The 15,751-nt window shown below is 39.1% G+C and overlaps 1 protein-coding gene across 2 annotated transcripts in view; it reads left to right on the plus strand.

The window, feature by feature from the left end:
* NLGN4X (neuroligin 4 X-linked) overlaps nt 1-15,751 on the plus strand; it is a 294,535-nt gene that overhangs the window by 206,056 nt on the left and 72,728 nt on the right. For both annotated transcript variants that reach the window (XM_044432627.1, XM_044432636.1), the window contains exon 3: nt 10,827-10,979. In XM_044432627.1, the coding sequence (XP_044288562.1) occupies nt 10,827-10,979 (153 nt within the window). The remainder of the gene's footprint in view (nt 1-10,826; nt 10,980-15,751) is intronic.

Raw genomic sequence — 15,751 nt, forward strand, 5'->3', positions numbered from 1 at the left:
ATGCACCCATTAATTTTCTCAGCTAAATTGAAACTTTCAGTTTTTGCATTAAAGATAATGGAAAGCTAAGACCCAACCCATAGTCTTGTTCAAGAGCTTTGGAGCAATTCATAGCAGAATGTCCAAATTTTCTCAAACACCCTTGTAGTTAGAAAAAGCATAAAAGATTTTAAGACATTAAAATGAGGAAACAACATATACATATAGGTGAAATGCCAAATGATAAAGCTTTGATGTAGAGATTTATATCTATCTAATTGACAATGCAGCATTTGAGATGGCTGGGATAGTTCTCAATAATACATTGACAATGCAGCATTTGAGATGGCTGGGATAGTTCTCAATAATGCATTTATGTAAGTAAGGATTCTAACAATGCTGCCTGCACTGTAGAATTATATGTTTAAGAGAGAGAGAGAGAGAGAGAGAGAGAGAGAGAGAGAGAGAGAGAGAGAGAGAGAGAGAGTGGGGGGGGGGGCTTCTAAATACGTGTCCTAGTTAAAGGTGGGACCCACGTCTGCAACAGCTGAAACCAAAGTCATGGGGCATGTAGTCAGATGTATAGTCAGGTTAGATGGAACATTAGCCAGGGTTTTGGGCTTAAGTTGAAGAGTACACTCTGCAACAACACTAGCATTCCTTCAGCTTTGCCTTGCTGGAAAGGTTTGTCAGGGCTGACAAGCTGCCTTTCAGAGTTGATAGCCAATGACATCCTTTCACCAAACGACCCTTGACAAGCTTCCGCAGAGTTCTGATGGTTCCTGAGATCCTATTTACAGTTGTGTGTGTCCCTCTGGATCATATGTAATATAAGCACTATTTCTTTTACCAGGTCTAATAAATAAGGCAAGGTTTGCTTACATTACGGAGAGAAGCAACAATATTGCTCACAGCATGGGAATTCCATGGAATCAAAATAAAACAGAACATACAAGCTTAGAACGTTCTGTCACCTGCCCTCACCAAAATATCAGTGGTATTGGGGTATTGGATATACATGCATATATACATACATACAGGTAAAATAAAGGTAAAGGTTTCCCCTTGACGTGAAGTCCAGTCATGCCTGACTCTAGGGGGTGGTGCTCATCTCTGTTTCCTAGCCGAGGGAGCCAGCGTTTGTCCGCAGACAGTCTCCGTGGTCATGTGGCCAGCATGACTAAACACTGAAGTGCACGGAATACTGTTACCTGCCCACCAAAGGGGTACCTTTTTATCTACTTGCATTTGCTTGCTTTCGAACTGCAAGGTTGGCAGGAGCTGGGACAAAGCAACAGGAACTCACCCCATTGTGCAGATTCGAACCGGCAACCTTTCGATCAACCAGCACAGCAGTTTAAACCACTGCACCACCTGCATCCCATATACAGACAGACATACATATTCGGGGTAGTAATAACCCTAAAAAATATGAGTGATATCAGTTAAAATATGAGTGATATCAGTTCTATATTATTTATAGAACTTAGAAAACAGAAAGAGGTAACAGGTGAAACACTGTTAATTTAACATTAAACTACAGTTGAAACAGTGATTTAACATTAAATTATTAGTGCTGAACACAAGCCTTGAGAACACTGTCAAACTGAACACATAGATTAGTAGAAAATTGCTTAGCATGCCCAGTACAATAATATTGTGTTTGTTTGTTTATCATGCGCAGTTCCACATTGTCCTTCAGTATTAATTCCCAGAAGAAACCATGTATCTTTGGGTATAAGCAGTATTGATAGCTGGAGGGATGCTGGAAAGCTGTAGGAATTTTTTTTGCTTAAACATATGAAGAATGACCTTAGGGGATCCTTCTTATATTTAGCTAGTCAGCTTCACAGGGATTATGTCCATTGTGAATTCTGGAAAGTCCTTTGAGCTCTTCGGAGGGTATGGGCAAGATACTCTAAGTGGCATCTCCCTATCTGGGTCCTCCTGCTCTTCCTTGCTATGATTGATGCTGCCTATTCACTTGCATCTAATTTTTTGGCCAAGCCTCATCTCTTCCTAGGAGAGCACAAGTCACACCTTCTTGTCTTCTCAGTGCTTGTTGTCCAGAGAGGGCAGGAGAATATGGAGCAACAGCAAAGAAGAGGGGAAGCATGGCTGGACACTTCTCCTGACACACATAAAAACAGAAGGGAGTACCTTTTATGTGCATCATTTGACACATATAAAACAGAGGGGAGTACCTTTCTGAAGGTTCCAAAAAGGTTTTAAAATGACCTTTCACCTGGCTCATCTTTCCATTTTTGTTCAGCAAAGGTGTCAGAGCAGAAGGGAGAGGAGAAAGATTCAGGGTAAGTTACATTTGTCACATCACAAAGTCTTAAACTCAAGCTCAAACTTGAACTCAAACTCAAACAATTTAGCCTGAAGAAGCAATTCCACTGTGTGTTTGCTTTTCTCCAAAGTGAACAATACGTTTTAACTGTATTTGTGCCTATCAAACATTGATTCTAGGGTTTATAGAAGTCAGTTGGTAGTTTGGGTAGTGAGAACATAACTTTGTTGCCCATATAACCTAGACAAAGTTAGTATCGTTGAAAAGGACAGATGATTACAATGCACTGTTTCATTGAAGGGGTGAAAATAGAAAGAAAACTGGGCGAGGGGAGGAATGCTATGCTATGCTATGCTATGCTATGCTATGCCATGCCATGCCATGCCATGCTATGCCATGCTATGCCATGGAGATGGGCATGGCGGACTGACTGTGACAGTGAACAGGAGCACTTCACACCACAACATTTAGTGGCAGGTCCCACTTGTTATACTGTAATGGTAGATCATAATAATCCAGATAAATGGGTAACTGGTATGAACTATCCAAAAAAGCTACAGGAATTTGGACACACTAGAAACTAGGACTATATAGATTCCATTACATCTATTCCATCTGTATTTCACAGGTTATCAGGCATGTTTCATCCATCACCTGCTTATTGATGGAACTGTATTTTTCTTTTAAATTTGTGCAACTGCAGTTATGCACACTAGCACACATTGCACTTGTGGAAATATGTCCAACCCTCTGCCCCCAAACACACCAATGCATATTTACTTACTTTAGTCTATGGGGTGAACGTGCATTTTGGTTGTTTTTCCCCTCTCCATTTTTAAAGTATTTAAAAAACAAAATTCTGGAAAGTTTTTTTAAGCTATCCGAAAATCCATGGCATCTACGCAACTTGGGAGAAGTTGATCTGCTGTAGAAATTTGAACACAGTGTGAATTTCTCCTTCTAGAAACAGGGCAAGGAGAACCTGAACCAAGCAGAGGAAACTAAAACTATTTTAGAAGTATCATGTACTTTCTGCAGTCCCTTTTTGACTGCTTACTTGCTTCCTGATTTCTACAGAAACCATCTCCCAGTAGAAATGCAGGAAGAGGTTAGCTGAGTGAACATGTTACAGTTGCAATAATACAAAAAATCCCATTGAGTGCCAATTCTGAATAAGATTTGAATCCAACATCTACTAATCACTCTTCTCACCATCAGTCATGGCATTATGAAAAGACTGCCTCACATTTGTATTAAATTGTTCTGGCTACATTAGTCATCCATCTATGCACTAATGTAAGACAGTGGAACAGGATGTGCCACATTTTTTTCAGTAGGGAGAACAAAACTGGTGCTAATGGTAGTTTTAGTACAAATATAGAGGACTTTCCATGTCTACATGTTCCCATTATATTTTACAATGAAGGTAACAAAAAGATGATAATGCCCACTGTAGTTACATGAAAATGTTTCAGACTAATTAAAAAGGAAATGATTCACCTATTTACTCTTGGTTTAGGGCAGAAGGAAATATCCATTTGCATTTGGAAATAGAACCATTTATGCAGTATTATGTGTGGTTGTGTCCTACTTTGTAGAGGGCAGTGTTCTCTTTGAAGATGGCTCATATTTGAAGAACTGTCCAGTACAAGTTAGGTCCAAACACAGAGCACATGACCAGAACAGCATGAATGCAAGAAAATTCTATGTTGGCTTCCCTCCTAGGCCTAACCCCAGAGGTCAGCAAGGCTAGTTGGGGGAGTTCTTGTAATTATGATATTTCAGGCATATCTCCCTATTCATTTTGGAAAGAACCCAGTGGCAGTCCATGGGCAGTCTTGGGGACGGCTGCTATGCATCTTTAGAAATTCAGTTGAGAGCAATTCCTCCGATAATTTATAAAAGTTCACAGAATTTCTACTTGCACTGTCTCAGTGTACCCAGAATTGTAGAATTCTTGGGAGTGAATAACCACAGTATTGTTTTGTGGTTTTCTCTGTATTTCTTTTTCTCCTGTCATGGTAAGTATTTTGTTCCCAGAACTGAATTATCCATTTGCAGGTCTGACTCCTTCACACTTAGATGATCCTGTGTTTGAACACAGATATTTTAAAAGTGTTGTTGCATACCACAAAAATGTGTTTTTAGTGGGAAAGAAAGATGTGCCTGCTCTGTCTTGTGTAAAGCATTCCATGTTTTGTCCTTTTGCTGTTTCTGTTGTTGTTTCTCACCTATGATAAATGAGTTCCCATTACTGCAATGATTTTGTTGGAGGAAAAGATCCAAAGGGCTATTTAGGAATATCCAAATACTTGTTTGTGCCCAGTTGGAGTTTTGACTTTTCCACTTTGAACAGCAGATCCAAATGTCACATCACAAACTGCCTATGAAATTCCCCAGTTTCAAAATCCATTTTCCATGCAGTATCTGCCTTTTGAGAAAGACTAGTCCATATCTTCCTTGGAAATGAAAGGCTTTTTGATCCAAGATGGCTGAAGTGAAATACAATCTTCTTAAATGAAATTTCTTACTCAATTTTCAGTCCCAGTCCTCAAAGAATCCTGAAGAGAAACATTTTATGAGTTATACTATGCTATGACAGCAGAATTTGAAACTTGGTTTCCTGAATTGGAAAGAATTTGTGTGTTCAGTATCCTGAGGTTTTTTTGTTTTTCCCCTTATCAACTTTGAATTCAAAGTGAGTAATTATTTCCAATCATATGAGTAGACTTCTGCTAGTGCACTGGGGCTTTCCCATTCATGACTCACCTTTGTATACACCTGAAATCTGCTCCAGAGGGTTATATAACTTTCTAGACCAGATACAGAGAGTACATAGTGTGCTCCCATGGGAAGGAAAATCCATTCTGGTAGCAGTTTCCATTTTATATTGGATCTGATCCATTTTCACCCCATACATTTTTTCCTACTAGTCTATTCTAATTCTGTTGTTTTTAGCATTTATTTTATTGTGCAGTTTGCATCCCTTCTTTTTTACAATTCAGATTTTGGCTTTTCATGTTACTTTTTTCTTTTTTCAATTTTTTGGATAATTCTTTTTCTTTAAATTTTTGGAAACTGGCTGTTTTTGAATTCTCTTTTTTCCCTTTATTCTCCTGCTACTCTGACTTCAGGAGCCAACACAAAGAAAAGCGCAGATGATATAACCAGTAATGATCGTGGGGAAGATGAAGGTATTTTTTGTTTTTCCTTTTCCCCAAACTTAACCCCCTGAAATGCATGAACTTTTCCGCCTCCTTTATTTAATCACACAGATTTTAGTGTGCTGCTTTATTTTCTTCTTATCGGAAATAAACTTTTCTTTTTACTTCTCCCTTTCTTTTTTTAAAGACATAAATTAGCATTTAGATTACTGTAATTTCTTTTTGAGAAAAGAGTACAGGTTATCTGTAAATATGTGTCAAGTGGATACCATAAATATTATTTAAAACCAAATGCTTCTTTATTCCCCATTCCCAACTTCTGCCTAGGAAGAATAATGATATTGAAAACTATGCATGTATCTCTTCCTTCATCCCTTCAGTACATTTTGTAACTTCACTTTCATATTTTCCTCTTTCTCTTCCCCATATAGTGGATGCAATTACATTGTCTGGTGTTTGCTTTTACCCAGTCCTCCTTCTGTTTTCAGTGTGTGGAATCTCAAGAAGAATTGAAGGAAGTTTTGTTGGGTTGATTTGTTTTCCACCATACAAATGTTCTTCTTTTGCATGTTCTTGAGACAATATTCCTGCTTCCATTTGCTTCCACATTGTTTTCAGGAATATTGGGGTGGGGTGGGAAGTCCCATCACCTGCACGTTGTAAATATGCAAAGAAATGTCAGCACAGAGGCAAATGTTTTTATGAACTCTGCAGAGTGCCATGGTGGGGCTGCTCGGGGGGTGTCAACCACTTCATCCTGGTAGGTTCCAAGAAAGCCTGACTATATTTCTAGGGGATCAACTGGAACACCATTTATTGGCTGTTTGCTAGGAAATGCTAGAGAATAAGAACCTCCACAGGAAAGAACTGTAATGTTACATGAAAATTATCTATTTACATGAAAGTACAGAAATTCTCTATTTAGTCCTAATCACAGAAAAGAGAGTGAATGTGTGTGTGTGTTTGTGTGGGTAGGTTAAGAATATCAGTTCATATCTCCTGCTTCCCCCTGCACTCAGCAATTTATACCAACACTAGCCCTGGTGCATAAATTATGCCCTTCTTCCTGGCACCTGGCATATCACATGGATCAACTAATTCCTTCATCAATTCTTCCCTGAAGCTTCTGCTACAAGGACTTGCTGATGCCAGAATGCAGGACACGGAATAATTAAGTCAAGTTGCGACAAGCCAGACTCAGGCTGGGGGCATCAGGAAAAGCTTCATCACTGTCAGAGTGATACAACAGTGGAACCAGCTGCCTGGAGAGGTGGTGGGCTCTTGAGACATCCAGAAAGAAACTGGACAGCTACCTGGGATGGTATAATGTAGTGTCTTGCAACAGCAGGGGGTTGGACTTGATGGCCTTCATGGTGCCTTCCAACTCTTCTATTCTATGATTCTATGACTTCTCTCTTTCCTCCTTCTGCCACCCCCTGTCCTAACTCTCTTTCAGTCACCAGCCCTCCTCCCACTGACAGAAAGGGAAAAGTCACTCTAGCCATAGGACTGAACTTCTATTTGCAGAAGGCTTTTGCAATTAGGCCAGGACAACATGCATGCCTAAGGCAACTGTCTACCACCAGCTAGAGTGATAAATTATTTTGGCATGCAGTTTTGCTGCAATGTGGGCTTTATCCACCTTTTCTTGGTATCAGGTCTTTTTCTTAGTGTTCTTCCATGTTTTGCCTGTGCTTTGATATTTGACACTATTTCAACTAGCAGTGTAACATTTGCCCTTTCTATTCCCTTCAGAATTGTGTATAGTGTGGTATGGTCACCTCTTAATCTCCTTGCTTTTCCAGAGTTCAGAATGACACTGGCTTTTCTGACCTTTCCTAGTATAGCTGCTAAAATCTCTGCTTCCTTGTTATTGCAACAGTTCACCTTTCTTTCTGCAGGCCTCCACTGCTGTATGATTGCAGAAACACAAATAAAGAAAGCATGGGTTTCTGTACACAAGGCATTTATCCTGCTACTTTACTGAGGCATCTTCTGTTTTCATTGCAGGAGGAAGAGTGTGTCCTTTTCATGCCCACACCCCTGGGGTTTAATTTACCTTTCTTCTACATTTTATAAAACAACCACAAGGTGGCATTGTGGTGCAGCATTATTGCAAAAAAGTACATAGCCACCCCATGTGGTGCCTAGGAGATAACAGGGCTCTTTTCTTAAAATAGCTGCAAAAATGGTTGGAAAATATGACTTATCCCTAGAGGGTGGTGATGTCATGAAAAGGCTCTGAAATGTCAATGAGTGAAGGACCATGAGTACAAATCTAGAGTAGCCCAAGAGCTTACTTCACATGCAGAATAGAAGTGCTATTCCTGGGCTTCTATCAGAAACTAGCTTTGCTGTAGGACTGCCTTGAGCTAATGGCATACAGATATAACATGTAATATATGCAGCATAATAACTGATTTCTCATTGTATTCCTTTTATTTTGCTAGGCACATAATAAGAAAAGACAACATGTTGAGCACTATTAGACACATTATAACAAGTAGAAAAGAAAGAAATCACTTCCCCTTGGTCTTCATCTTTGGAAATGTATGTATTTGATTTGTAGGCCACTTTTCTTCTAAGAAAAATGGCATTTAAAGTGGCTTACAATCATAAATAAAACTTGATTAAAATAATAATAAAGTAAATGCATTAAAATGTATTAAGTAAAATTGCATCATTAACAGAATAAAATATCATATAACCCAGCAGACCCACTTATACTCCAAAGGCACACTTTCTCTTTACCTGCCAATGGAAAGTGAGCAGAAAAGGAATGAAATTTGCTTTTCGCAGCAGGGAGCACTCAAAAGAGAAGGGCTTCTTGTCACTAAATGTGCCTCTGAAGGTGGTAGTCCCTAAAGGAAGACTTTCCCTGAAGAGCTTATGGTCAGGCAAATTTGTATGGGGAAAGATGGCCTTTCAAAGTAATAAGTACTCAGCATGTGCTCTAGACACATAGACAAGCATTTGTTGTTTTTATATTCATCAAATATTATTTCCCACCTACCTCTGTACTCAAATCAGTGAACTATGGAGTTCTAAAAAGTGCAACATATTGGTTTCTTGAAGCAAAGCTTTTGCCGCCTCCTGTTTACTTCTAAATATTAATTACTCAACCATGATGAAAGATGATACACATCCTTGGTCAACAATCAGTTTTGCTTCAGAGATATTTTGAGCACAGGATGAGCGGTGGAGGATTGCACCTTCAGCTCCTTGAAGATTACTTGGGTGGTCCTATTATTAGAACCTGTTTTTTTCTGCACAACCTTATTTCCTTGAATTACTAAATGATGGCCCACCTGATGCACCTCTCAATTTGCTAAACTGATCAGGTGACAAGCCTGGTGAAGCCATTTTGGTTCTGTTCAGGGACTTCCCAAATGTCTTTGGTAGAAGGGTATGGGGATTGCATGTGTGATATGGGAAAGTTTTCTCCTGGTTTTGACATCTTTTGTTTCAAATATTTTTCTTTTTTTCTGTTTCAAATACTTCTCTCGCCAGTGGAATTCCGGATGGCAGCACTCTCCCTTCCCATAGCGTCTCTGGAAAGAACTCTAACATGTCCATTTACACAAAAATGTTTTCCACAGGCACTTTGGGAAGGAAGAAAAGAATGGTGGACACCAGAGCTCCATTGTTGCTGCAAAATTTCCCCAAAATGGAGAAATATGTGCCATGCCGAGCAGAAATGTTTGTTTCCTCGCCTCAAATCCTGTTGCATTTTTCCTTTCATTTAATTTTGGGATTGCATCTAGAATGCTTCCACAATTTAAGCATAAGCCTGAAGCAAAATGAAAGGAGTTTAGCTGTTTGGTCTCAGGGACCTCTATTTGATCCCTAATATAGAGTGTAAGAATCAGTTTATAGAATATACTAAAACAGATGAGATTTTCATTTGGGTTATAGGTCTTTCAGTGCCCTACTGACTTTAGCTGAATCTGTTTGTTTTTATTAGTTTTGAAAGGACACAATTTGGGGTAAAATATTTTAAAAAAACCCTTAATGGACACAGTATGCTAGAATTATGGGTAAAGTGCCATACCATGCAGTGTTGGCTGAAAAGTTCAATAGAACTTCTGTTTGGTCACCTGCCTGTGTGCACATAGATTTCATAGAACATAAAGGGTGTTGTTTTCACTATGAATACTAAGTGGTGTAGAAGGCAACAAAAAGCCACAGACCCAGTATCAGAATGCAAAATCATTGAAATGCAGGCCTTATTCTGGGTCTGCACATTTGTGCCCGGACATCTGTCTGCCACACAGTAGAGCTACCTGTACCGATACTATAATACATTTTCTGACATTGTGCTGGTGTAACATTTGCTACATATACCATCTAGAGCTCCATTGTTATCTCCCCTCCTTCCTTCCCAATTCCTGTTCAAAGACTTTTCTCCTATAAATATTCTGAAAGCAATCTATGTGGGTTTCAGCAGGCATGAGTAGAAGGTAGATCAGTAATTACTGGTATACCAATGGATGATTTGGAGTGGACCAACAAGGATTTTTCCCTCTCAGTTTTTGAGCTACAGCAACCACAAATTGATCAACCCTGAACTATTTTGCTGAAATGAAGAAAGCTATGAAAGTACACCTCTCACCAAAGTCAGTAGATACTGCAAGCTTGAAGTCTGCCCTTGCTAAAATGAAATTGTAGGGCTTCTATGATCATATTGAAACTTGTAGCTTTTTTCAACACCTGTGAAGTTAATTTGCTTGGGAGCCGCACCCCTTGCCTAATCTCCTTTGAGTATTAGCTTGGGCAGATATTTGATGGTGACTAGACTGTTCTTTCTGTTTCAGACATTCCAATACAAAGAGATACCAGATGGCGCTTCTCTTTACACCTAATTAAATGTTTCGGTTCTTAAAAGAACATTCATATGGTTGACCTTCTAATTATGACATTTTTAAATTATTATTTTGACGGCTGTTTAGTATGTCTATGCATTCATGTTAGAAACTGAAAATTGTGACTTTGTTCTGAACTGTGACCCTGTTGAAGCTCAGCAGGTGCATTTTCTCCATGATTTTAATCCATCATGAAGAGATATGCCGTAGTCATGGCACTTTTGTCTGTTTCAGAGCACTTCCAGAAGCTTATGGCCATAACTGAAGAGGGGCAGATGTACAGTATGGACAGTTCAGCCCATCCTGGTGTCATGATGCCTTAGACTGCAACCATCATAATTATTGCAGCTAAAGTTCAGTCCACCTGAGTGACACCAGAATGGGGAAGGCTGGGTTGGTATGAAAAATAATGAAAATATCCAAAAGAATAAGTTCATGAAAAACTTCAGGGGGGAAGGCAAAAGAAAAAAATCTTTTAATACATGTATTACTTTCTTGTGTTTTCCTTACTTGTACTCTTTTCAGACATCCATGATCAGAACAACAAGAAGCCAGTGATGGTCTATATCCATGGTGGATCGTACATGGAAGGTACAGGGAATATAGTTGATGGCAGCATACTGGCAAGCTACGGAAATGTCATTGTTGTGACCATCAACTACAGACTAGGTGTCCTAGGTAAGTTCTTTTTCTGCTCTTTCTTGATTTTGTTTTTCAGAGTCACTTCCAAGTCATTTGTCAAAACTGTTGAATCTGATTGATTCATTTTATGGACTGTTTCCAGTCAATGACTCCTGCCTCCTCCTGGCACAGTGGCATGACCCTAGTTCTGATAATGTCTTGATTCAGGGGCATCTTCTAGAGTTGGTGATTCCATTCTGATGGATGTCTCTTCCTTAGAAATAGTGCTTGTGAAACTGTTTGCGTTTCCTTTTGATCAACTCTTACTATATTTGATGTTGTTAATAGGTTTTTGTCGTGATGTTTTGAATACTGTAGGGTGATCTGAGGTAATTAAACTTTGTTGCAGTTGATGATTCTTCCTTGTTTGTGACTCCCTCGGTTGGTATAGAGATACTTGGCTGTTATGATGCTACGAACTGAAAGGAACTACTTTCAGGGACTGTCTCAGATTAGTTGATTTTACCAAGTATTGCATTTGTAAACGTCTGCTACATTTGGGTAGCTACATTTAGATACATTTCTTTTGTGAAATAATGGATTTCACAAACTATGGGAGAAAGTACAAACTATGGCTAGTCCTCTATTGCATTTCAAAGTCTCAAGAAAATCTGAGGAGCATGTAGGATTATTCTTCTGGGAATCAGCATAATTTTCTTCCTCGCACATGACAAAATTATGTCTGCTTTTAAGCTTTCTCATAAGAGTTAAAGCCTTTGGTTTATTAAAATCTAGGGAAACAGGTTACGAAATTAAATTGTCATATACAGTATCATTTTGCTAATGAAGTGGCCAGTTCATGGGTATTTTATGCCAGGACATTGTCTTTCTTTTTCTACTTCACAAAACAATCTGACAAAAAATGCATGCTTCTGTGTTGCTACTTTTTGTTTGTTCAAGTAAGTTTAACTTTCATCTCCATAAACAGAACTCCTGAATTATTGAAATTTCAAGATAGCAGTACATTTTAACCCTCAATCTTACATCTGCTTCTGGGAAAAGAAATTGCTGTGATGATGATGAGGATGATGCACATTAATGGCACATCGATGTTAAAAACTTTGGCTATGAATGAAGCAAATGTTGCAATTTGTTATAGTGGTGGTGACCTGGGCTTGGGTCATCAAGTTGTAAAATAAAAGAATAAAAAATCTGTCCTAGGCTTGGGTAGAGGTTCAGTGACATAGCCTGCATTCATCTTTTTGCAGAGTCCAGAGAAAACACTCTGCATATCTAAGTTGCTGCTATTCCATTTGCTTTCAAGTATTTTTGGTATTATATATTCATGGAGGATGGAATTACTCTGCCTTTCCATTTCAAAGGAGAACTTAAGGCATTTCTTACCTTGCCTCATTGGTATCTATACATATCCATTCCCCACAGATCAAAATTGTGTCATAGAAAGCCTAAAATAATCTATATGCAGATAAATCATTCAAGGAAGTAAGACAAGTCACAGACTTTAGGCCACAGCACAGAAACACAAATGATATAATCAGAGTATTAAGCATCTGGAAAATATTTGCCATATAGACGGGACACAAACCAGACCCAAGGGCAAGCTAGTAATCATAGGGCAGTCAAAATGTGTTTCTGAGAAGATAGCTCAGAAAAATAAGGCAAGTCATAGAATACAAATCAAAGCACACATGTGCAGAATAGGATCTAGTAAAGAAGAAGAAAGAAGTATGTGCGCAAGTGCATGCATAGGCACCCTAGGACTTAAGAAACTGGAAAACACCCTTTCATTTTTCCATTATGGATTGACTTGTCTGCCTTTCTGGCCGCCCAGCTTCTTTACCTTGCATGCCCATCTTCTTCTTCCTAACCTACCTGGGCCAGCCCCTACATGGGCCAGCCTAAGAGCATCAGTAGGAGATGTGATTCACTCTTGTTATCACCTGGCAGACGCATCCATTTCTTGGAAGCAAGAGGTGACATACCAAGGCAACGCCAAATGTCACAGCCCACAGTCACGCAAAAACAAAGGGGGAGAGTGTAAGAAAGTCACTATTTAATAATTCATAAAATAAATAAACAATCTGCTGCCTAGACATTCCAATCCAAAAGAAAGAAGATTATAAAACATTTGTGTGGAGGGAAAACAGATGATAAAAATAAACCATATTTTCTTCCCATCAGGGACAGAAAAAGAAGATAAGATCGTTGCCTTGTTGCTTTTGCTCCACTGCGTTATTAGGTGTAACATAGGCTTAAATTTAAAATGTTTGAATATTTTAATATTAACATTCAAAGTCCTAAATTGATTAGGGCCAGGGACACCTGAAAGACCACCTCTTTCCACACATACCTACTTGGACCCTCAGCAGTCCTATGCCAAGGACCCCTACCAAAGGAAGTGAGGTAGCTGGCTACAAAGAAGCACTTTTATGTTCTGGCACCTCATTAGTGGAATTAGCTTCCTGGAAAGGCTCACTTGCTGTCTCTGCTGGGATTTTTCCAGTTTCAGGTGAATACCTTTCTATTTTTCTGGTCTTTTTAGACTTTCTGTTGCTTTAAACCCTTTACTGTATTACTACTAAGTTCCACTTTGGGATGTCCAGTCCCCAGGCCTGGCTAGATAATGAAACTCACTGGGTCACTTTGGGCCTCACCTTAACCTGTTGCACAGCATTGCAGTTGTGAGGCTAGACTGGAGTTCTAAGCATGGTCTAAGAGGAAAAATAGCAGGCTGTAAATGCAGTGCAATAATAATAATTTATACTGGAGTTTTAAACTATTACGGTGCCTCTTATGTTGTATTGTATCATTTTATTTGCTACGAATTGACCAGAAAGCTTTGCCTATTGGATGCTATAGAACTAAAATAAATAAATAAAATATTTTATAACAGTTTGACTTTCCCCCATACCATTGCTGGTAAATAAATAGCAGGCAGTGACAAGGAAGATTCCCCACCGGACTTGGAGGACTGACAGTTTGTCCCAAACAGGACAGAAGATTATGTTAGCAGGTCAGAGAGCAATTCAGCCTACTGGCTTCACTGGCAAGATGCAGGTTCATGGAAATCGTCTGAGCTCCATTTTGTTGAACAGGAAGAGTGAACATTTCCTCTGTGATAAGACTACTGAAAAGTACTTTAGGGTACATTTGTCTGCATGTATAGACAGCAGAAATCATACAACTCCCAGTCCCCAGGCATCATGGGAGTTGTAGGGATTTTTCTGTCTAAACATAGATGGGATTGTAGGTTTAATTCCTTTCTGATTTCAGCATCTAAGGCTGCCGTTTCCTAAACATGCTTATTTCTGTGTCAGCATGCTTAGGGTTGCACTGTGATTGCACCCTCTAATCTTATACTGTTCCCATTAAGTAGCTCATATTATAATTTCAGCTTCTGCCTTCACTTATATACACAGTTTGAATGTATATACTCCACTAAAATATAGCCCACTTTCAGCAATTATGACACACAGGAGTTAATATATTGAAAATGGCTGAATTTCTGCAAAAATAAAGCTGGCTATGGAAATAACTTCGCGCACGCACACACACACATCTATTTAAGACATATGGTGGGCTGCTTAAAATCTTCTGAGTAATTATTGTTGGGGGGGGGGTTTCTCAGCTGTTCCAGTTGCAGTAGTTAAAGCTTCATTCTCAACTCTGCTCATAAAATCCTACTCCACCTCTCTCTCTGTCTCTCTCCCTCCCTCCACACACATACACCCTTTTGTCTAAGCTTTCAAATGATTAATAAGAAAGCCAGTAATAAATCTATCTATGCATATGACTAAATCCACAGAGAAAAACAATAATTTCAATCCTGTACAGCACCTTTCTATAGGATCTGATATTCTAAAGAGCTGTGGAAGCATAAATGCACCAGGAGAGATGTAGCAGGATCAGGTAGACATGCTAGCTCAGGCATAAACTCAACCATACTTGAGGATGACTTATATACGTAACTGATCCCAGACTGTTTGCAAAGCTTTGATCAGAGATAGAGGAAGTATTGAAGAAGGCAAAGAGTGAATGGAGTGATGTTTTGTTTTCCTGCTGTACCAGGGTACAAAAACCATCTCTAGCTAGGTTATGTACATTTAAAAATAGGATGTTCAACTCTTGATCATGGTGTATCTGTACATCAGTAGGGGTTTTTTTTAATGTGCAGAGTGCAAAAGCTTGTCTAATTCATATTAATGACTGGGAGTGCATAAGCAGCTGAGTAGTGATTATTCAAGGTTAATCATTAAAACTGATGTTATAATTTCTCAGCATGTCAGAGATCCCCCCCTTCCCTGTTAAAGAAAATTCATTTCTTCAAAAGTCAGTTCTCTATTTGCCCTCAGTAGGATTATTTGTGAATAAATGGTTTCAAGATTACATACTGTGTCCCTAGGGTTTAGTATGATTACGCAGATACCCTTTTTCTTCCCTGTGCTCTGTAAAATGAGAGCATTCATAAATCAGACCATCAATGATTTTGTGCATTTGCTACCAGCCTTGTTCCAAGTGAAAAGAGGCTGATTTTCTTTTATTTTTAATCTTTCATGGGTAAGGGGGAGAATTCAGAATGCAAATGTTTGGATGATGGGAGATTTAATTTTGCCCTGTCAATGCCAGTGCATAGTGATCACAGTCTGAATTGGGGCCGGGCACTCTTACTTTCAAGTAAGAAGCAAGCAAGGGGTAAGAGGTAGACACTTCATACTTAGCTAACTTGCTGGTTGACCCCGAGCCAAATTAAACATGCAGAATTTTCAACAGTGCAGATTAGCTGAAGTGATCAGTCATGTAGGTGCTTC

The sequence above is a fragment of the Varanus komodoensis genome, unplaced genomic scaffold (assembly GCF_004798865.1).
Source record: "Varanus komodoensis strain SLA01 unplaced genomic scaffold, ASM479886v1 scaffold1, whole genome shotgun sequence".
Lineage (NCBI taxonomy): Eukaryota > Metazoa > Chordata > Lepidosauria > Squamata > Varanidae > Varanus > Varanus komodoensis.